Genomic DNA, 23,189 nt, shown 5'->3' on the forward strand with positions numbered 1-23,189 from the left:
ATCAGAACAGCAGCCTGGAGACCTCCTGCACAGCCAGTGGGGAACATCCTAAAATGTGTAATTTCAATTCTATGCATTGTTTTTAACCCTGGTTAATTAACCTTGTAAACAGGTGCCTCAAAGTAAGAGAACTTTCTAGAAGCTATACCAACTTCTAATGACTGTTAACTATAGATAGGAAGTCATTTTCAAGTTAGGTAGTTTCCAGGTTTTTGCTTCCAACAAAGTCAAGGGGTCTAATCAAGCTGTCAGATGTTAGGTCATTAAAAAACATAATTGATAATCATTAAAATATTGTGATAGAAGTATTTAAAGTAGAACAGAAACAAAAACAAACACATGCTTATACAAAAAGAATTAATGTGCTTGTATCAAATGATCATTACCCAGTAAGGGAGTTACAGCAGGATCTCCATTTACTGGGCTAAGTTGCATTTGAGAATAAGTAGGAAGCTCAGAGTTTCAAATGGGCTTTTCTCTGAATGACTTAGGTCTCGCTCAAATTAAACAATTTTTTTTTTAAAGTTAATGGCATAACCCTCAATCTCTTCCTCCCCTACTAAATAAAGCCCTTTCTTTGCTTGATTAAAAAAGGTGTGCAACCGGTGAGGCCTGGCAGGAGATCATGCTAGCCTGCCTCCCTGGGAAACTGTGTGATCCCGAGTCAGATTACAGCCCTGGGGAGGAGTACACATGTGGGAGCAACTTCGCCATTGTCTACTTCATCAGTTTTTACATGCTCTGCGCGTTTCTGGTAAGTGATCAGAGCTGCCCCTCCTGTCATTGACAGATGTCTGTATAGCCTTTGGGGTTCACACCTGTGACATTCTGTGTCAGGCCGCTGCAGTGGGAGCAGGGTGCCACCAGCCCCTCTCTTGTAAGCATGGGTTTGATGCTTACCAGAGGGCTTGGGGTAATCCCCACCCCAGCTCTGTAGGCTGCTAGTTCCTTTAGAGAAAGTTCACGACCACTGCAAATAGCAGTGACCTGAGAGTTATTTGGTGGCAGTGAAACTATAAAACCTCACTGGTGCTTCGAAAGACCAGATAACACACACACACCCTGCCTCCCTGGGACTGTACCAAAGGCCCTTTGGGTAGTGAGAAACCTGCCTTTTTCCTTAAGCATTCTCTGGAAGAAATGTTTACACAAGCTCTCTTGGAGAAATGTATTCAAATGTCTCATGACGCTCACATTTGGGAAGCACACACTCAAGTCTAACCTCATGCACATACTCAAGTCTAACCATACAGCAGAAGCTCCCTCCTTCTAATTTGCTTTTTCAGATCATCAACCTGTTTGTGGCTGTCATCATGGACAATTTTGATTATTTGACTCGGGACTGGTCTATTCTGGGGCCTCATCATTTAGATGAATTCAAAAGAATCTGGTCTGAATATGACCCCGAAGCAAAGTAGGTTGAAAAGGATTCCAACTGGCTTGTGGGGGGCTGTTTCTAGAATGTTGGCTGTGATGCTTGCAGAAGGTGGGGTGAACTGAAAGCTCAGGCAGTGGTGCCCTGGACCTCATGTGCACTTTGTCTCCAGGGGAAGGATCAAACACCTCGATGTGGTCACTCTGCTCCGCCGTATTCAGCCTCCCCTGGGGTTTGGGAAATTATGCCCGCACAGGGTTGCCTGCAAGGTAAGCATCTTGTTGGCTTGTCTGACAGCCTTTTTGCAGGGGCCCCTGCTTTCTTCAGCAAACACCAAGGGGCACTCTGCCAAGGGTGCTGTCAGGGGCCAGGGGGCTGCTGGCCTGGAGGAGCTGGCAGGTGTGTCCCCGCTAGTACACCCTGTCTGCCACTGTAAGGACAGGAAGGGGATTGCGTGAGCTGTCATTGGTGGGTGGAGGGGCTGGTGCCGCTTGCATCCATCCAGAAGGAGAACAGTCGGAGTTTGCCGGAGTAGGGAGGGCATAGTAGGGAGGAAGTGGAAGCACAAACTCAGAGGCAGGAGAATGGAAGTCATACTGGTCAGTCAGGTGTGGATAAAATGTGAGAAAGTGGCACAAGCTGAGCAGAGTGGCATGCAGCCTCCTGTGCCATGCTGAGTCCCCTGGAGAATGGAGGAGCCCTGGGGCAGGCACATGAGCAGAGGGTGAGTCTTGGCCCTGGAGAAATAAACTGGAGGCTGGAGAACTGTTGAGGTCCCCTAAGTGTGAAGTATTAAGAGCCAGTGTCAGGGCAGTGGAAGTGGGGCTCGAGGGGCGGGGTGGCCTGAGGACCTGCTCAGGAAGTAGAGTGGAGATGCCTTGTGAGCTGGGCACTTCTCAGAGTGGCACGGTAGTTCACATGCCCCGCCACTGCCCATGCCTTGGGGCAGCCTTCCTTCTTAGTGAGCCATTGGGAGAGAAGGCATCTGAGGGGTGGATCCAGGTCTCCCATTCGCCCTGTTCCTGAGTCTTTACACCAAACTCTTGGGCTGTAGCTGAGATATTGTCCCTTCTATGGAGCCCAGCACAAAACACTTTGGGTCGGCTATAGTCACGGGAAAGGACTCTCCTTTTTAAAAAAGAAAAGCAGGATTTGCCTTTGGAAACCCTACCTTAGAGAAACCCAGCCAGTTCATATAACAGCTGGCCCCCACCTTGCATAGAACCCTGGGGATCCAAAGGTCTGGGGTTTGAGCACTCCAGGGTTGCTGGGCCAGTTCTAACAGAACCCAGGGTAATAGAGTCCAACATTATCTTGGGCCTTTAAAGAAATGTTCTGAGCGAAATTCTTTATTCCCTGCCCATAAAGTCCAGAAACCACCCACCCCCCGCTGCCCCGTCAAGTCTCCGGGGTCCTCGTGGTGTCTTTGCTTCTCCTCAGGCTGGACTCTAGCTGTAGTAGGCACAAAGCATGAGTCACCCAAATTTTATAGATACCATGGGTTTTTTTTTTTTTTTTTTTTTTTTGTAAATTCCCAGGACCAGCCTCTGTTCTGCTTTCCAGGAACGAGAGGGGTTCCAGCTTTTAGGTAAAGGACCTAAGTGTCCTTGAGGCCCACTGTGATCTGTTTTGCTGATTTAGGAACTGGACAGGAAAAGTGAATAAATATCTGTCCTGGCTGCCTGGACTGGTTTTGGAGACACGGATGGTCAGTAACAGGCCTAGGAATTATGTGTTCATTAACGGGGAGGTGAAAAAGAATTTTTTTCAATCTTGGGACACCATATCAGCTAAAAATAAGGAACGTGAGATGATTAGCAATTAGAGTTATCTGTCACCTAGTACTTACCAGGAGCCAGACACCAGGCTGAAATCATTGTGTCCATAATCCTTGTGTGACCCCTTTGGTGTGGGTGTGTCCCCTACATTTATAGATGAGGTGACTGGGACCCAAAGTAGGTGTCACTCACCTGCTTTCCAGCTCTCAGAGAGGAAGGAAGCAGGGATCCACTCTGAAAGACCACCCTTCAAAGAAGCAGCATCAACTCGTACGAAACACTGCAAAAGTCTCCTCAGGGCCCCTGAAGGACACTGGCTGTGTCAGCAGTGGGAGTGGACCACGCTGGGAGACAGCCTGGGCCCTGTGCTGGCTCGTTTCTGTTCTACCGTTCAGCCCTGACAGCAGCCCTCAGGACATGCCCAGAATATCCTGACCCCAGACACTGGCAGAGCTGGTAATGAGAATGGAGAGGAAGGCTTGGACAGTGAAGTGACTAAACAGTGATGGTTAAAAACGAACAAACAAAACACACCACGTGTCAGCATATGCCTTTCATGACTAAAACTTTGGTGATTGTCATCTCAGAGCCCCCAGGATGGTGGGTGCTCCCCAAATGGCTGTTGAATCAAGGGGTGACTAGAACAGAGATGAGGGCTAAGCAGAGAATAAGCCTCATAAAGGGATGAGGCTGTCATCCATCACGTTCAATCAGGGAGCTTTCCTTTGTGCTTGCAGAGACTAGTGGCCATGAACATGCCTCTCAACAGTGACGGGACAGTCATGTTTAATGCAACCCTCTTTGCTTTGGTTCGAACGGCTCTCAAAATCAAGACCGAAGGTAAGCATTCCTGAAGCAGGACGAGGAGTAGAAGAGAGGGGTGCTGCCACTGGCCTTCCCCTTCTGGGCCTGTCTTTGTCAGTGGGAGGCCCTGGGGAAGGGAGTGAGGGAAATGAGTGGGTCTGCGCTGATCCAGCTGGCTGTTCCTGTCCCCATCAATCTCCTTTTCTGCCTTGACATATACTTCACTTTCTCCTGGAAAATTTTGAGATGACTCATGCCCCTGCTTGTTCCAGAGCAGGAGAAATGAGTGGGAGGCCAGGGCAGAGATGGACTGCTGATTGGGAGGGCTTGATAGGTATTTGCTGAACATAGGGTGTGTGTATGGCCCTGACTGGGGAGGGCCTGATGGGATGGACATCCCATCCAAAGACCAAACACCAATCTAAGTTAGGGTGGGATGGAAGCATCTGGAGTGAGAAGAGGGGGACTGCTGGGTAAAAGAAGCAAGGCTTGGGGCCTCCCCGGTGGCGCAGTGGGTTGAGCACTGTGCTGTGAAGCTGTCTGCAGCCTCTGCAGTGCGGGTTTGATTCCCAGCTGGCCAGGGAGAAACCCACATGGCGCGCAGACCTCTCCTGCCTTGCCTGCTGCTCCCCTCAGCAGTGTCTTTGGTCCGTCTGCCTGTTCTGTTCCCCACTCTGTCTCTGGTGAATCCTCTCACCCTCCCACACCTCTGGCCTGCACCCCAGTTCTTGTATAAATAAATAAATCTTTTTAAAAAGAAAATAAAATAAATTGAGCATTTTGGGGGAAAAAAAAAAAGCAGCAGCAAGGCTTGGTTACCCCTATTGCTTTTTGAATTCAGGAAACCTGGAACAAGCTAATGAAGAACTCCGAGCTGTGATAAAGAAAATCTGGAAGAAAACCAGCATGAAACTGCTTGACCAAGTTGTCCCTCCAGCTGGTGGTCAGTGTACTCTCTTTCTTAAGCAGTTCTTGAATGAAAGAGAATGTTGCAGCCAGCCCAGAGTTTGCAGGGTGCTTTCTGTATCCGCTAGAGCAGTAAGGCCACAGCTAACAAAGGCCCTTCAGCCATTCGGTGTAATCATTTGTGGTAATGCGAGACCATTCCAGACAAAGGAGAGGCTTTAGGAGGAAGGAAACCAAGGCCCAGATGGCTGGAGCTGGGGGTTGCTGGTCAGGGGGGGAATGAATAGTCAATGCTGGGAAACAAGCTTATGGTCTCGAAACAAAAAACCTGTATTTTTCCCTCCAAAGTGAAATACTTAAAAGGAATTTCCATTTATCCTTCAATCTACCATTGAAAACTGTTCACCAAAAAGAAAGCCAACTTTCAGAAAATGGCATTTTTATAATGTTCTTACCAAGATTGGATTTACCACCAGAATTACCAAAAATGTCCCTTGAATTTACAGTTTAGGATAGAGAGAACTAACAGGCATGCCTCTTTCCTTTTGTTATTTAATCGTAAAATAACTGACTAAACTTTATTCAGATTTATATATATATATATGAAACATATATATATATTATATATACTGTTTTTCCATTTTTGTTTAAATACATGTAGACTTAAGCTGAGGTGGTTGTTTTGCCTTTTATTTTCAAGTTTTAAAGGTGCAGGATCCACTTACTCGGTGCTACCACGCCAGCTTTCTCACCATCCCGAGTCCAGGGCACCGTACTTAGAAACATTTGGTGTCTTTGGTGTCTTTGTGACCAACTGCACTTGTATAGTGTCGCCTCCCCTGCAGCTTCCCACATCGGTTTGACTCAGGTCTGGAGGCTGACCCTCCGAACCCTGGGCCAGCGTGGTGACCGAGGCCTCTCCCTCTGAGACTGTGACAGCCTCTGGCTCATGGGGGGCAGAGCGAGGAGCATGCTGGCCAGCTCTGCTGATCAGCTTGAAGCGAGAAGCAGAATGTGCTTTTGCAGCTGGAGGGAGACACCCACAGCTGGCACGGCCACCAGCTGAGAGCAGGGGAAGATGGTCCATAAAAAATAAGAAAGGGAACAAAAGAACAAAAAGCCAAATGAACCAAAAAAATCCCAAAGAACAAAAAGCCACAACTCCCGCCCTGAGAACCCACTGGAGAACGGAGCCTGCACATTTAAAACAACTCTTTGGTTTCCATTCTTTTATGTACTCCCAAGTGCTCGCATGGCTTAGATAAATTGCTTTTTAAAGTGTGGTAATAATGTGCTTGAGCTTTTTCTGCAGCCTCCATTCCTTTCAACTCTCAGTCTTTCAGAATATTCTGAAGCAATTCTGTTTTAGGGTGGTGGCATGGAATCAGAGTTATCTCTTGCCAATTGTATTCCCCTACAATGTTGCTCAAAACACAAATGCATGCTTTAGAATAGCGGCTGTGCCTGTCTAGTAAACCTGCCCAGGTCTGGGGCCCCGCCCCACCCAGCTGCGCCCAAGGCCACCTCCCTGAGGCCTCACTCACACATCCGCCCCTGGACACTCACTTGGAGAGCATCCTTGGCATTACTGTGAAAGTCCATTTATTTTCCTTTTACTGGGGGGAAAAAGTCCAGAATTTGGCCACCATCTAAGCCCTCTTCTAGGAAAAACTGATCAACTTTAGCTCTACTAGACTTTTAATATAGGCTATCCCCGTCCACCTTCTCGGTTCAATAAGTGAATGTGGCTTTTCCTCCAGGATGACAAGTGCTAACATAGTCCAAAATGGTAGGAAGACGCACCAAGAAGGAAAGCGACCTTCCTAGAAGGCTTCCAGGAACAGACTGAATGAGTTTCTGGGCAGGGTTTTTGTCACTACACCTGCCACTTGTCTCTTGTTTTTCCTCTTTTCTCTCCCAGTAGCCAGTTGATTGCCAGCCTTTCCCACATCTTGGTAGTTCAGAAATGAGAATATTTATACAGATCCCAGAGCCAGTAGATCAGTAGCTCCCCGAGGCTGAGGGGCTCAGTGTTCTGCATGCTGTACCCCTGCTCGGAGACCCTGCTGCCCCTGCCTGGCACCTGGGACTGACCATGTAGGGTGCTGAGGGAGCCCCTGACATCCCTGGCAACAGAGCAGAGCAGGTGCTGTCTTAAGAGACTTCAGTAACCTAGGGTGATATGATATAACCCCTCACCCCGCCCCCAGTTGTCATGAACTTGATAATCAGGAGCAAGCCATGGAATATTAGAACTTTCCTTTGCTGCTCTCTCCCAGGGGTGCAGGTGCCCATGGGGACAGTGCGTCTGCTCCGTCTCAGTGCTGGCTATCTCCTTTCCCGTCTCTGAGTTTCACTCATGTTCTCACCTCCATCCTCAGTCTTCTGACATTCCATGGATCCTTTAGAAGCCCCATCTTCTTTCAGAGGCTCTCCTCACCTTTTGACCATTGCTCCTTGACTGGGATCTTTGGTTCCTTTGCCCCAAAGAGCACAGTGCTGACCCCTTCTCTCCCTCAGCCCAGGTGCCCAGATGTCTTTATTCTCCTGTCTTCTCCATCCTGAGGTAGCTCTGGATTTTTCTGTCCTTAGGAATTCTTCCTGGCCCAGTCTCGGTTAGCTCAGTGTTTCAGGGAAGACCAAGTGGTCCTTGATTCCTGCCCTGCGGAGCTCTGGATGAGCCTCCCTCTGCTCTGGAGTTGCCCTTAGGCAGAAGCTTGTGCTCTGAGTAGGCTGCTGCCCCAGGTCCTGGACCAGAGAAAGCCAGGAGCCTCTTGCAGGAGCCCCCAGGCCCTGGGCAGCACCATCCAGGCTGAAGGGAGATGGGTCAGGCCTGAGTTGACTGGAAGCAGCTCATAGTGTAATGAGGTGGGCCTTCTGTACACAGAGCCACTGTTGTCTTCTGGGTACCCACAGAGAAGACTTAGAGCCCCAGACTGCAGAGGGTGTCTGTGCCACTGCAGGCAGAGAATCAGTGGGTCCACAGGACTCCCTGCTCCATCAGCAGTTGGTCTACCTTCTGCATGCAGCCAAGAGAGGGATAGACTTGTACTCAGAGAGGCCGCCCCACCAAAGCAGCTGGCCCATGTGTCTAGGGGAGGGGTGCAGAGGAGGAGAGCCCAGACTCGGGAGATGCTCACCTCCTGTTCACACACCAACAGGATGACCTTGGCCAGTCATCTAACCTCTCTCCACCTGTCAAGGGGCATGAGCAGTTCTACCTTCTGAATTGTTGTGAGGAGGCCCTGAGACCCATGTGGAATTCCTCTGGAACAGGCCTAGCAACTGCAGGCATCTGGTAGTGGGGGAGCTAGAATTGGTTTTCCACATATGTTCAAGGCAAAATGGGGAGCAGCTCAAAAGCATGGCAGGTAATGAAATGCCAAGAGCTGAGTGGGCTCTGTTCCCCTCACACTTCCTTGCCCACAGAAGGTGTATGATAGACTGTCTCTACGAGCCCGAGACTCAGGAGAGCCATGGAGTCACATGCTGCGCAGAGCCTTAGTTCACATTGGTGCCCCTCCCCCCTCTACTCCAGGACTTGCCAAGCTCACGTTTAAAAGGAATGCGGCACAGTCCTTGAGGCCGGACATACAGGGCACCGTCTCACCATAGCACTGAGTAGCTTCGGACAAGGAAGGTGGGGCGGCAGCCCAGGGTGCCCAACAGTGTACCAGTGGGGAGACTTCCCACAGGGCCACTAAGAGCACCCCACCCAGGGTGCATCAGTGAGTATGTGGGCCCTGCTGTCCCCCATCCTGTCAGGCTCTGCCGTCCTTTTCAGTGGATGCACTGTCAGTGGATGGTGAAGCGGTAACATTCAGGCCTCACAGTCACCCAGTCTCTGGCACTTGGGACCACCGAGGGAGGGGGCTGGGGACATTAGTGCCTCACCTCATATGATCCCCACAGCTTCTGTTTACAAATGAGAGCACCAGCCCTGAGGACTTGAACCCTTTGCCCCAGATCACCTGTAACTCTTAGAAGAGTGGCTGGGCTCCAAGTTTAGAGACCAGCAGCCATTCTTTCTCCCAGCCTCCGCAAGTCATGTTGAGCAGACCTTGGTGTGGCCCGGCACTAAGTCAGTCTTGTGCTGTCTACCCAGGAACCATTATCACACTGCAAATCTGGTGGCCAGCGCTCTTGGAGAGCAGGGCTGGTGGAGACCCCCGGGGCATCCCCACACTGCTAAGGTGGTTTACCATGAGACAGCCAGAGCCTCTATTCTGCCTCATGCATCTCCTTTAAAATGCTCAGCAGAGTTCCAGTTCCCCAATGATACGTGTTGGGCTTGTTTCTAAAAATCAGAAATGGCAGCCCAACCTTAAAGTTAGGTGGAGCTGCCACTTGCAGCGCAGAAAACAAGCAGCTCTGAATTACACGCCAGGAAATGGTTTCTGGAGGCTATTAGTAGAGAACAAAGGGGGCACGAGAAGCTGGATTTGCAGCCACTTTTCTGAACCGTCCTCTCCTGAGCTTGTGTGTCACCTTCCTGAGGTCTCTATCTTTATCTCGAGGCATCTGGATTTGGATGGTTAATTGCCCTGGGCGTTCATGGTGATTACCCACGCAAATCCCTATGTGCAGGGGTGAAAATACGACCCACGAAGCCTTTCTATTTGTTTTATAATTTTTTATAATTTTTATTTTAAGTAAATAACCAAGACAGCACTTCATAGTGTTACTAATATGCTGCTCTATTAAACTCATGACAAATAATACTATGGTGGTTTTTTTTTTTGTTTTTGCAATTTTGAGTATCAGTTCATTTAACTGACTCTAATTTTGAGCCTTGACTGCTTTGCAAAACCTTGCTTTTTGCTAGATTTAGTCCCCCGTGGTGTCAGCTGAGAGCTCGGTGCCTTCTGCGCTGTCGCGCCCCAGCCCTGTCCCCAGCCAGAAGTGAGTGTTGAGGCTCTTGGTCCAAATGTGCTGATTCGGGAGAGCTCTGTCTGGTCTCTCCGTTTAGATGATGAGGTAACCGTGGGGAAGTTCTATGCCACTTTCCTGATACAGGACTACTTTAGGAAATTCAAGAAACGAAAAGAACAAGGACTGGTGGGAAAGCACCCTACGAAGAACACCACGATCGCTCTCCAGGTGAATTGTTGTTTTGGTTTTTCTCTTTTCACTAATGATGTTACCAGCTTATTTGAAATACTAGAGAGCTGACTACTCATGGCTGAGCAGTACCACAAGGATTTTGTTTAAACTGAGCTATTGCACAGTCCCCCAAATGTGGACTAGCCATTTCTGGGCCACGAGGTAAGTGCCTCCCTCTTTCCTTTTTCTGTTGTGCCGCCTCTGCTGCAGTCCACTTGGCAGGGCCCCAGGACAGCGGCCAAGGCACCTCCCTGCAGGGAGGGGAGCAGAGCCAGCCCTGCCTTTGTGCCCTATTTCCTCCTGATTCCTCCAAAGGCAGTGCCCCTCCCCCAACAGGTCCCCCAGCCCCGGGCCCTGGCCCCCAGCCTCCCACTAAACAGCTTTCCATCTGAACGCAAGTGCTTTGTTTTGTTTCTGTTTGTTTCTTACCCCACTGCTTGTTGGTTTTCGGTCCATTTCAGTAACATCCATCACCTCCTCGTGTGTGCTCTGTGTGTGTGTGTGTGTGTGTCTGTGCATTTCTCCTGGTGGCTGTGTGTGTGTGTGCATGTGTGTGCTCGTGTGTGTGTGCGCCTGCCTGTCTCTGTGTGTTTCTCTTGATTGCCCTGAGGCTTGCTGTGCAAATGCTGTGCTCTCACACCCAGGCCAGCCTCTGGTCCCCATCCCTCCCTCAGCCCTGCCCCTGCCCCAGCACCAAGCGTGGGGATGTGGCTTTCGGGAACCTTTGGTACCAATCAGGGCCCGTGCCTTCAAGGGACATAGAATGCTAAGGAAGCCCGAGGCCCCCGTGATGGGAAGCAGGTGTGGAGGAAGGGCTTTCCATGGGGACCTGCAGGAAAGGAGGCTAGGAGGGGAGTTCGTGAGTGCTGGTGATGGAGAAAGCAGGCTGACGAGGGATCAAGAAAAGATGCTGAGAACTGGAGAAAGGGAACTGCAGACGTTGCAAGCTGTCAGAAGCAGCGGTGCAGTGGGTCAAATGTCTTGTCATCTGTGCTACCCCAAGTGCTTTAAGTCCATCATGAATAAGATAAAGACTTTTTCCTGTTTTATTTATTTACTCTAAAATTACTCTGCACGTCCCTGTATCACCACATGTCTTAAATCGGGCCTCGTAGTTATTGATTTGCTTTGATATGGGATCGTTCTCCAGTTCTCTCCTTTTTTTTTTTTTCCTGAGGAAAACACCCAGCATGGTTTTGTGTTCAAAGGGATAATAAGCACCAAGTGAAGACTTAACCTGTGTCCTTACTGCGAGAACGTGAATATGAATGGCAGTGAATGAATGAGTGAAGGAACATGGGAGCGCGTGTCTCTGCCAGGGTAGTAGATGACCTTGTATGACAGCGACTTGCAGGTTCCAGAGGAACAGCTGCAGGGGGGGGGGGTGGGGTTGGGGAAGGGGACAGTGGATGTGGAGTTTGACCATCTCGGATCTTCCTTTGATCGCATCTCTTATTAAAGGTTTAACTCGGTGGATCACAGGCTCAGCCAAATAGCTAATTGCCGTCTCGGTTTGTGGAACCTGTCAGTAAAGCTCTCTCCCCTCTGGCTTGACCCAGCTTTCAAAAGTGACAGCCTAGATCACGGTGCACAAGTAGCCTTGCAGACAATGACACTGAGAAGATGTGTTTGCACATCTTGTGGGCAAGACTCTGGTCCGTGTGTTCTTGAGAACAGTGAGACTGAGTTGGGTGCAAATTGAGGGCAGGAGCCTGTTTCTGAAGGCTGCTTCCTACAGTAGGCCGGGGCCTGAGCACTAGACCGGCCAGCTCTGGGCCCCGTGGTGCCGCCACCGTACTGTCTGCTGCTCGAGGGTGCCAGTTGGTGGGGCTGGAGCTGGACTTTCTGGAGGGGTAAACATACTCTTTCATGGACGGCTTTCGTCATAATTTACAGCGACCAAGTGAGCGCTGTGTACTGAGACCTGTTTTCTGTGGAAGACACTTGTGGTGCTCTGGATGACCGGGTTCTTCTCTGTGAATCCCGAGACCCCCCGATTAGATGGCGTCTGCACTTGCTCTGGTGGCGGGCTCGGGTGCTAATGTTTTAAAACCTGAAAACAACCACACTTTTTGGGTGGGGTTCAACGAGCTTTAAGATGAAGGGTTAAAGATGCTAAAGCTACGTTTGTAAGTCATGGGTTCAAAGACTATTACCTTGTGTTAAATTTATGTTGAGGTTTTGTTTTTTTCCCTCCTAAATTTTCTCATTGTTTATAGAGTTTCATTTCCTTGGTAAAAGTTTGATGATAATATCAACACATTTTCACATGGTTCTAGTGGGAGTGGAGGCTATGTCTATAATTTATGTTGTGTACACAGCCTAGAAAATTAAGTTGTGTTCATAATATTGACAGAGACACTCTAAAAATGCATTCTGAAACAAACATTTAAAATAGAATATTTTTGTCTCCTTGAAGGATAATTCTAATTACATTTTTGCCTTCCTCTGCTATAGAAATGGTTTAAATGTGATTTGTCACTGCATTTAATTAGCGTGAGGAGGCTCTTCTGCACGATGCAGGATTATGTGGCGATGTGGCAGTTAGGGAAGTGGGGTTGAATGGCAATGGGAGGAACGTATCGACAGTGTCTCTAAGACAAGGACACAGGTCCCCAAGGAAGTCCCCGACTATGGAATGAGTTGCTTCTCTCTGTGCCGGGGTGCCCTGTGGCTGACAGATTGCTAATGGAAAGTGGAATGTGGGCATCACAGTGTGAACGCAGAGGTCGAGGCCGAGGCATGTGCGTGTTGTGCTGCGTAGCGTGCAATCTGTCTGAACAGCATCAGTGCTGCTCTGAATTTTCTGCCCCCCTCCCCATGGGATGGTTTCAAGAGCACAGAGATGCACTGTGGTCTTCAACCCTGTGGGCTCCATCTGGTCTCCCTCTGTTCAGACCAACTGCGGTGCCCCTTCTACAGGAAGGGGAATGGCTTGAGGAGCTCCGGAATCCGCGTGTGGGTAGGAGCTTGGCACCTGGTATCCTCTGGCCTCTGTGGTCTGAATGAGTGTGCAGTTTCTCTCTGTCCATCCATCCTCATCATTAAAGCCAGCCTTCTCTCCAGCCCCTCTACAGAGGGAATCAGAGAGAAGCTGCATCAGGCCTTTTATTTTCCTCACTCATTCCCTACATACCATATTCACTTTAGTTTGACTCAGCCTTTGCTCTTCATCCAATGTTGCTGCATCCCAGTGACCTGCAAGTTCCCACGAGGAGCAAGTAAATAAAGGAACTCAGCTCTCAGCCAGTCCCCTTCCCGGCAACCAGGAGTGCATGTTGAATGTCCCATCAGACCTCCAGAGGAGGACTTTCCTGCCAGATACAGGCAGAGCCCGTCCTGTATCTCACGGAAAAGATAAGGTCCCAAAGTGGGAAAAGTTCTGTTCATTTCTCTTCCCACAGCCAAGGATTTCCTTTATGCAAAAGACACTCTAGTGAAACCCTAGGAGACTGGCCCTCACTCATCCCAGGTGGGAGCCGGCCCAGGAAGACCTCAGAGTGATAGTCTTTTTAACTCTGTGGAAGCTGGGCTTAAGGAGCAGAGTGTTGTTTCCAGCTCCGAAGAATTAGGTTGTCAGCTTGGGTGATGTTGCAGCCTGTGTCCCGGCCGACAGATGGTGACCAAGTGAAAGGTGGGTGGCATACCAGGGGCGCGTGACTCTCAGTCCCTCACGGGCCTCCCCATGGCCTTCTGGGGGAGGCCTGGTGCTCAGAGACAGGAAAATGGGGTGCTCTAGAGTATGAGACACCTGTCATTGAGTCACCTTAGTCTAAGAAGTAGCAAGATTTTTTTCTTTTTTTAAAGCATGATTCCATCTAAAGCCATCAAAAGGGTTTTTTTTTTTTTTCTTTTCCTTTTTTAATCTAAGAGGAGAACAGATGCTAACAGATGAGATTTCACTGGCTGATTCATTTGTTTCAGATGCTTGAACGGATGCTTTAGAATTTTCTGCCTGAGCTGCAGCACCAAGCTCGTTAGTCGGAAGGCGTTTGTGGCTAAGGCCTTGAAAGGGAAAAGTCTCAAGTGGGCTTATTTCTGCTGAAACAGCATTTCGGGAGAAATGCAGGAAAAAGCAAACCCAAGGCCCCAGGGAGACCCCTTCCAAGCAAAGCAGTGCTCCAGAAGGTGGAAGCGGGGCGTGGCTCACCTGCGGAGCCGTGGCCTCTGTCTCGGATGCTGCTCACGGTGGCTCTTTTTCATGAAAGGGGACATGCAAGGCTTACCAGTTTTCCCTTCCAAGCAGAGACTCAGAGAAAGGGAAAGAATAAGAGAGAGAAAAGGAGGGGGGCAGCCGCCCCACAGAGAAATGAAATGAACACAACTTCCTGATGCTGGCCAGTAAAAAAAAAAAAAAGAGAGAGAGAAAAAAAATAAAATAATAATAAAACGATTAAGCAGACCTGCTGAAGGTGGGCAGCTGACTCTGTTCCAAAGTCCTGCATCCCCAGTTTGCCCGAACTCCTAAAGACTGGCAGGCCCTTTGGCGCTGAGCTGACCAAGTTCCTTTTATATGCCAGTCCGTCATGACCTCCTGGCCATCCGGCTCCCGCTCTCTGCTGTGACCCAGTTGAGAATGCAGTGAGAAATGGGCAGGGCAGGAAGCTCAGATACACCCATTTAAACTAACACATATACCCGCATGCCAAAACCAACCCAGGCAACACCTCAGGTTCCATCTTAACGTGTCCACGGGAAATACCACCACACCCAAACCTCATCCAACATTGTCCGTCTTTAATTTGTGCTCAAAGCCAGTCTGGGGATGCCTCTTTGGAAGCAGTATGGTCTAGTTTCAAGGACACTGGGAGTCAGGGAACCTGGGTTCTAGTCCCGGCTCCAGCGTTTGTTTGCTGTGTGACCTTGGGCAAGACACTTAACCTCTCTGTGCCTCAGTTTCCCCATCTGTAAAATGGGGGTAATAATGTCGACCTACCTCACAGGGCTGTTGTGAGGAATAGCTAAGTGATTGTAAAGCACTTTGAACGTATAATTGCTTATTATTAAGACTACAACAATAATAATATCATATGCCTGTTTACTACCAGAACTTTAAGAAATTCTTGTTTCTCTTTGATCTCTTTTCTATTCTGTACTGTAGTGATCTGTTGAGAAAGAGAATTCGCCCCTTTTTAAGATATGGAAATGCATAAAGATGTAAACGGAGGTAACCTCACAGGTTGTGTTTTCACATCTTAAGAATAGAATTTTTGCCCAAGAAGTTGCTTCATGAGGGGGACATATCTGAAATTCTCAGCCAGTTCCAAGCAGTGGTGGCGCTTACACATCTGATGCTGAGCCCAAGATACACAGAGATGTCGATCTGTGTTTTAAAAACAACATTCAGAAGTAACCTTTAGTACAAAACTTGAAGTTTCTGAAGTGTCTAGAGAAAAGAAGGGTTATGGGTCCTTCTGCCTGCCTGGTCTGTGCAGACTGGAGGCCACGTGCGTGCGTGCGTGCATGCGTGCGTGTGTGTGTGTGTGTGTGTGTGTACACGTGCATGCACAGGGTAGGGGACTTGGGAAAGGAAGGGAGAGAACCAGCAGAACGTGGGAATTCCTGCTCCTGGCTGGAGTGGATGCTCATCCAGAAGTGTTTAGAGTGGGAGCAGTGCTGGAGAGCAGGGGTGTGGGCCGTGGCAGAGAAGGGGGGCTGGGAGGGGTGGCAGTGTCCCCACTGGGAAGTGCAGGGCTAGTGCAGGTGTGTCTATGCAGGACTGACAGGGTCCCTCCCAGCCTTGAGGTTTTTTCCAATGATGTCTGTTGTACCCTGACCTTTGCCCTTTGGCCCCACTGGCTCACTCTACCACGTAATCCAGCCTGCTTGGACTTCAGTGAGCGCCCTGGTGTCCCCATGGAAATGGGCCGGGCTGGGATTCTGTTCCTACAAGTGCAGGCTGTTGTAAGTCTAGGCACTCAGAGTGTGTTTTGTGGATTCTTGCAGCAGAGTCCTTAGGGCCCGAGAGCAAGTTTGACTTCTTCACACAGCACCGGGGATGGGGTTGCAAGGCAGCCAGCACATTTAGGTATGGCTGGACCCCTTGTGAAGCTGTTGAGGCATGTCTGTACCTGCTAGGAAGGGCTGTGGCCCCAGCACCTTGAGTCTTCTCAACCCCTGCCAACATCTCAGCTCTTCTCCAGACCCCTCTGTGGTCCAGCAACTAAAGGGCTAGTCCCTGGGACAGCAGGACCTTGCTCTGGTGTGAATGCCCACCTCTGCTCTGATTGCATTGTCCCTGGGATGTACCAGTTAGCAAGTATTTGTGTATCATCCCTCCAAAGGAAGCAGCCCCTCGGGCAGAGGTGAGAAATTAATCCACCAAAAGACGCAAAATCCTTCTGTCTGTCTCTGACCCACCCTGGTATCAACTTTATGAAATGCTGAAGGACTGTATGTTACTCCCATCTCAAATGTGACCAATTATCTTCTAAATCTAAGTCTCCAGAGGCAAAGCCACAATACAACAGCTCCCAAGCAGCTCACGTGGCTGGGGTTTCCAGATGCCTTTCTCCAAATCAAATCAAAAACTGGAAAGGGAGAACTTTGTAGATGGGACTAAGGGAATGGTTTAAAGGAAACTGAATATTTGTCCCACGTGGGCCTGGCTGTGTCTCTGAGTATTGCCACTGGCTATGGTTGGGAGCCAGGGCCAGCTCATGAAAGACAGCCAGAAATTGTGAGGACACCTCTGGCTGCTCCCAAGGGAAGCAAGTCTTCTCTGAAACCTGGTTTTCAGCCATATTGCAGAGCTGCTTTTGTCCTTTTTCTTAAATCCTTAGCAGAAGAGTATAGCTTGAAATGTAGAAAAGGTGTGAGTTGATTGTGTCAGACTCCTCACAGGCTCACTAGCAATCTTGGTACCCAACACCAGACCCCATGGTGCTAAACTCCCCTGCTCCTGGCTGGATGGCGTGATGCAGGCCAGTATACAGCCCAGGGAGCTGATGTAAGATTGGGCAACAGACTCTTGTCCAATAATTTACATGATGGTGTGACCTGATTAAAAATGTAAGGAATCCACAGGATTACTGGGCCCTGGATTCTGTCCTTTTTCTGAAAGGTGAGCCATCTTTCCCCTCTATGGACACTATGGACAGTGATTATTATTTTCAAAAGTCTGAGAAGACAGAATTACTGAAAAGAAGTTAAGGCAAGTTATAGGACAGAGCAGCAAAAGGCCTTAATTAGGGCAATGCTTTGTTTCAAGAACCCATCTCGCCCCCCTCGTTATCACACATGTGCCACCATCAGTTATCCATGGGAAGGAACTTGCTAGTACTTATTAATGGTTGCAAGACCGGGTGGGTTCCTGGGTGACGTTGTTCCCATGGCCCAGAAGACATCTGAGCGGCTTAGGCCTAAGTGGCCGTGTGGGGTCGTGGAGAGCACGTCATTTGCAGGCACCCTAAGAAGACACGCCAGAGGCTAGTTCAGAGAAGCCACAGAAAAGACCCAGACAGGACATATCTGCCCAAATTTGAGAAAGGTCAGTGGACTCACGGAATCCCAGGCGGGGTGAAGAGTCCAGCATCTGAGAAGATGCCGCCTGAGGGCAGATTTCCAGCAGTTCTCAAATATCGTGGTCTTGAGACCCTTGTATACTCTTGAAAGTGATTGAGAGCTTTGGCTATAAATATCTGCTACATCAGAAATTAGAACTTAGAAATTTTATTGTTTTAAAGCAAAGATGGCAGAGAGATGGCACCATCACTGTCAAATAACTTTTGCAAACCCCTCTGTGCTCTCCTGAGGGAAAGACACAGATGGCCCTGGTATGACTATGTAGATCACACCAACTTCAGGATGCTTCCAGATGTTTCTGGAGTCTCAGGGCCCCAGGACCACATTTCGAGAACTGCTGCTCATAGGGGAATGATCTCAACTCTCCCTTAAAGGAAAAGAGTGCTGGAGCCGTTTTTTGATCTCCCTGGTTGAAGAGCCCCTCTCTTTGTAGCAAGGTCTCAGGCTTAGAACCTTCTCTCCCTCCCTGGCCCCTCCCCAACCCCACCTACGCACCTAGGCTTGGAGGCTAAGTTCAGACTGAGAGTCGCACCAGCGTAGCTGAGTGTCAGGGCCCGTGCAGACGGGGCGGAATGGTCTGCCTCAACGCGTGAGACGGACAGTGTTTTTAAAGACCTCAGTTGAGATGGGTTGTGTACGGGACTTGGAATCAGTTTTCATGGCCCCTTGTGAAAATTTGTCCTTTCCATGTTGACTTAGTGATAGTAGAACTCCCCTGGGCTAGTTGGAAGGAGATAAACCTTGAGTGGCGACCACAGTCATGTGGGTCACAGTTGTAAGTGAGACTTGAGCCCTGCACTTTTCTGTAGACTAGACAGCAGCATCTTGGTGGTGGAGGTGGGGCCTAGTGCCCTGGGAACCCCGGCCTGGGCTCAGGTCCTGGTGGAGTCTGCATTCGCCTGGGAACGTCCATTAACCCAAATGGGAACAAGACTAACCCACCTGCCCTCCTCCCAGGCTCCAGTGGGATGAAGTAGATGAAGGCACATTGCCAGGTACAGAGAGTTTCTCTGATTCTGGTGTTTCAAGAATCAGTGTAGAGTTAGAGAACTGTTAGCTCATTTGCAGGGAAATGACACAGATCACATTAGGTAATTCTTGAAAAAGTTCCTTTTATCTTTCCAAGTGATGGTAACAAACTCCATGTGTACAACTTAGTGCAACCCCCAGAGTAACTTAACAGGGTGAGTTAACAGCTGACTTTTCAGGGAGGGTTGGATCGCTGTGGATGACTCATGGGGTGCCATGCTCATGATTCCATTCCCTTTATATATAACTCAAGGACTGTTCATAACGACACAAAGGCCACGCCATCACATTTTCCCTGGAGGAAAACAATGACAAAGTAAGGGGTGTGCCCATGTGTGGTGTGTGTGCATGTGTGGATGTGGAGGAGGTGGGGGACAGCTTGTAGATGGGCAGGTGTGTTCTGGAAGAATTTAATCTCCAGTTCTTCTAATGGAGCTAGTCTAGAATTATCCCCACTGAATGGGTAGCGGCTGAATCCTCTAAAGGGTTAACCAGAACTTGCCTTTGACGAGATGGCTGTGCCAGCAGCCCTGACTGCCTGAGAGCAGGCGGGAGGGAGAGCAGGCTCTGCCAGACCAGGGCTGTGGGGCTGGAGTCGGGAGCTTACATCAGAAGATGGATGACCGGGCCCGGTCCCGCCTGGAGACTCACCTGTCTTATCTCCACTGTTACAGTGTAGGTGTGGGGTGGGCTTCTGGGCATATGTACGCGCAGGGCAGCCCTGAGAGCTGGCAGATGACTGGTGTGCCCGGTGGAGCTAGCTCCGGGAGGCAGGCAGCGAGAGCATTCCCACTGCACCCAGGTAGGAAAACCTGAAGGTGGGCAAGAGGAAGGAAGATGGATGAATGCTCACCCTTGATGTTCAAATACAATTTTATGCTATTTCTTCAGAAGTATTTAGAGAGATTTTATAGTTGTTTGTTTTTGGTGACTTAATCATTCAGTAGAATAAATATCTATGAAATTCCAATTTATTAAATGGTGTCTAAAATTTAAAGCAGCAGTCCGCAGGCGAGGCGCCAACTTTTTTTTTTTTAAGTATTTATGATAACATCGAGCATTTAAAAATCAACCAGAAAAATAGGCTTGATTCTGTTTAATATTTTATATGATTGGACATCTTAAATCAATACTGTTTATATTTTATAGCAATTCTGTGTTTATTCAAAAACCTAATTCTACTGTGATGTTAATGGAAAGACTTTATATGGCTTTCATTGTGTTGGTTTTCAGTGCTAATGACCACAATTCAAAGTAAAATAGTGTTTTGGTGATAGAGGTAGACACAGATATGAAATATGAAAGAATAGATGATTTTACTGATTGTAAAGTGTTTATTCAAGAAGAAAATGTTCTTTATTAGGGCCATGGAGAAAGTAACTTTTTCAAGGGTTTAGGAGAGTTTTCTGCACTCCGGGGGGGTTGGACCTTGTGCCTATGGGATTTTTGGAGCAGCCTAAGCTACCTTTTAGCCTGATATGTGTGCTAGAAAATTTTCATGATCATGTTTTGTGATATGTAATAAATTCAGGGTGCTGTGCTTAAGCTTCATTTCAGCTTATGTTTGGAAACAACTGTTTCCCTCATTCCTGAACATGGCAGACACCCCTACCCTCTGCAGTACCCCCAGCCCTTCCTCTCCTCCCCCCACCCCATGTGAAAGAGTGAAGTCAGTTGCTGACTCTTAGAAGGTGTGTTTTTTCCTGTGTGGAGCAAGCAAAATGTATTCATGATTTCTCAACCTCTGCTTTTGTGTCTGGGAAGAGTGACGCTTTCTCTCCTCCTTTGATGTCTCCTCAATAAATATGTTGTCATTATGTGTGTTCGGAAGTGGCATCCTGGGCCACCTCTCAGCCTTCTTCATGATTTATGTTGCAAACAAGTTCTCTGTCCTGTGTCTGTTCTCTGCACTACCCTAATTTGTGTACCACAGAAGACATGCTGGAGACAGTTTTCGTTTTTATTATACAATTATGTTATATGTGTATTTCAGTGAAATGTCAACCCGTCAACAGAGGATGATGTTCAAAATTATCCAAATAAATAGTTTTCTATTTCTTTTCATCAGACCTAGTCTAATCAGTTGAATGACAGTAAGTAGGGTCTGCTAGTATCTGAACTCAGGATCACTCCCGGCTGGGCTGCCCTGCAACAGAGATTCATGTACATAATGGACAAGGCGTTGTTGACTCAGCGCATTGGCGCCGATGTTTGTTTTGTGGGAGTGGCAGCAGGCATCTTGAGCCTGGCCTCTACCTTGTTTGGGATCCTCAGATATGTAGCAGACCTCTCTCCCTGGTGATCTAAAGTCAGACCATGAAGCCCTGGCCTAGCTTCTCTCCCCTGATTATTGTGCCGAGAAAACACCGCGTGAATGAGCTGTGGCTGTTTAATATTGCTCGCCACGACCCTCCTTTCAAGCGCTTTCACTCACTTGACATTAGAGTTGTCTCCTTGCTGTTTCCATGAGAATGGCAAGTGGAGCCACCTCTGGGCTGAATAATCCCTCAGGTTTCAATGTGTGGTCTTGGGGATCCTGAGAGAGGGAAAGTGTGTTTGTGTGTGGTATGATGTGTGTGTGTGTGTGCTTGTGTGCATGCACATGCGTGCTTGTCTTATGCCTGTGGCCACAGGGACAGGAAAGCAGGGAAGACCCCACCCCCACACCCCAATGACTTGCTCTGGGTTTGGCCTGGGGCATGGGACTCTCCCCTCCAGGCACCTTAAAGCTCTGACACCAGGCAGCTGTGTCACCCTCACAATTCATGACATGGAAAGACCTGCTGCTCCTCTGTTCAGAGAATGGTTCAAGCCAGACCCCAGCTCACATCGTTCATGCAGGATCACTTCAGAGGCTGTGTTCTGAGCGCCTCTTGAGGAGCTCTAGCCTGACATTGCACTGTAGCTCAGCGTCTGCCTGAGACAGTTCTGGGCATTCCAGTAAAGGGCCCCTTTCCGTCCCTGCTCCGCCGCTGGGCGTGCGTCAGTCATTCCATGTCTATGTCCTGGGCCCGCCTGCTGCTGGGCTTGTGGCAAGAGGAGAGGGCGCCAGCAGACCACCCTCAAGTCAGAGTGTTAGCTCCGGATGGCGGCCTGCACAGGCTGCCGCACAGGTGCTCGCTCTCCAAGACAGAAAGTGCAAACAGACTGCCAGCAAGTGAGGGGCAGGTGGCCTCAGAGCTGGGGCCAGAGAGGAAATGCCTCTTTCCGATGCAAGTTGTTTTGTAGAGAAGGATAACTGTGCTGTCCCTGCGAGTGTTTAAGTTCGCATGCTGTGATTCTTCAAATTAGTGATCCAAAAAATCCTCTCAGAATTACTGACTTTATCTTCCCTGTATCTAGTTCAAAGCCTCTAGAATGTTTCCCTGATAAAGGGACACTGGGGGCCCCAAGTGAGAGAGGCAGCTGTGAGGGCCTGGGGAGGCATGGAACATTTATGAGGGGCCTGGTCACCTGGTGGGCCTGGTACCACCTCAGAGGCTGGCGAGCCCCTTGCAGTGTGCATGCTCTGCCAGAGGACCTGGCATTGCTGAGTTCCCAGGCCAGGGCGGCACGATGGCCACGAGGGCGGGCCCTGCACAGCGGCCCAGGTCTGTGTGCGTGTCCTCCTGCTCCGTCACGTCCTGAGTGTGCTAGTGGCTGCAGTGTGTTGTGTCACTCCCTCGTTCCCATGGCTTGTTAGCAGAACCACCTGCCCTGGTGGCTGTGTGGTCTGCTTTCCCTCTGGCACCTGCACCAATAGCTTCCTCGTCCTGGACCCAGCCAGAGAGTCCCTGCCACCCACCCCATGGGGTCCAGACATGCTTCTTGCCTGTCCAGGCTCCGGGAGCTGTCCTTCTGTCAGCTGTCACTTCGACATGGGGGCATGCTCTTGGCCATGACAGACCCCAGTCCCAGTCACCACACGCTGTTCCCTGCAAATGGAAATGTTAATGGTTTTGGGTTATGTGCCTCAAATATCCTCTCGTAGGACCTTCTTGAATCCCTGGCCACCCCCAACAGCCCTGAGGCTGTGGGACGGTGACGTTCAAACAAGTGGTCAGTTCTCTGGGTTGTCCTTTGCAGACACTTCCCCTCCCACAGCTGAATCAGGCGGGAACCAAGCCAGGACCCAGACGGGCCCAAGGCACCCGTGTTGTCTAATCTGTTTTGCCATCTTCATTGATCTAGGCGGGGTTAAGGACACTGCACGACATTGGGCCAGAAATCCGGCGGGCTATATCATGTGATTTGCAAGATGACGAGCCTGAGGACACAAAACGAGAAGAAGAAGAAGATGTGTTCAAAGTAATTATTCCACGACTAGCTACACACTGGCCACTTGGAAGTAGTGGGGCAGGCCTCCAAGTTGCGCAGTCAATCCACAAAAGAGCTTGGAGAATACAAAGCAGCTCCAGGGCCTAGAGGGGCTTGCAGGCATAGCCTCCCACAGCAGACCCTCCCCATTCACCAGCACCTTTTTCCAGGCCTGCTCCTTCCCTGAGCTGGCCCTTAGGCCCCACACTGACAGCTTCAGAGGAGCTTGACCACGGCCACTGCCTGGTACGGATGAGCATCTTGGGTCCTTCTAGCTGCAGCCTGTCCACACTACCCCCCTTCTTCCCTGGGCAGCTCTTTGATCTCCAGCCAACCCTCAGCCTCCTAGCCCCCCAGCCCAGAGAGCATGCCTA

At 49.5% G+C, this 23,189-nt stretch overlaps 1 protein-coding gene across 25 annotated transcripts in view; it reads left to right on the plus strand.

Annotated features, from left to right (window-relative positions):
• Positions 1–23,189, plus strand: part of CACNA1D (calcium voltage-gated channel subunit alpha1 D) — a 477,528-nt gene that overhangs the window by 436,258 nt on the left and 18,081 nt on the right. For all 25 annotated transcript variants that reach the window (XM_054694641.1, XM_054694644.1, XM_054694649.1 and 22 more), the window contains 7 exons: positions 595–754; positions 1,287–1,414; positions 1,548–1,644; positions 3,891–3,993; positions 4,799–4,900; positions 9,833–9,963; positions 22,690–22,806. In XM_054694641.1, the coding sequence (XP_054550616.1) occupies positions 595–754; positions 1,287–1,414; positions 1,548–1,644; positions 3,891–3,993; positions 4,799–4,900; positions 9,833–9,963; positions 22,690–22,806 (838 nt within the window). The remainder of the gene's footprint in view (positions 1–594; positions 755–1,286; positions 1,415–1,547; positions 1,645–3,890; positions 3,994–4,798; positions 4,901–9,832; positions 9,964–22,689; positions 22,807–23,189) is intronic.

Source organism: Talpa occidentalis, unplaced genomic scaffold (assembly GCF_014898055.3).
Source record: "Talpa occidentalis isolate TD23 unplaced genomic scaffold, MPIMG_talOcc4v2.1 talOcc4.10, whole genome shotgun sequence".
Classification (NCBI taxonomy): domain Eukaryota; kingdom Metazoa; phylum Chordata; class Mammalia; order Eulipotyphla; family Talpidae; genus Talpa; species Talpa occidentalis.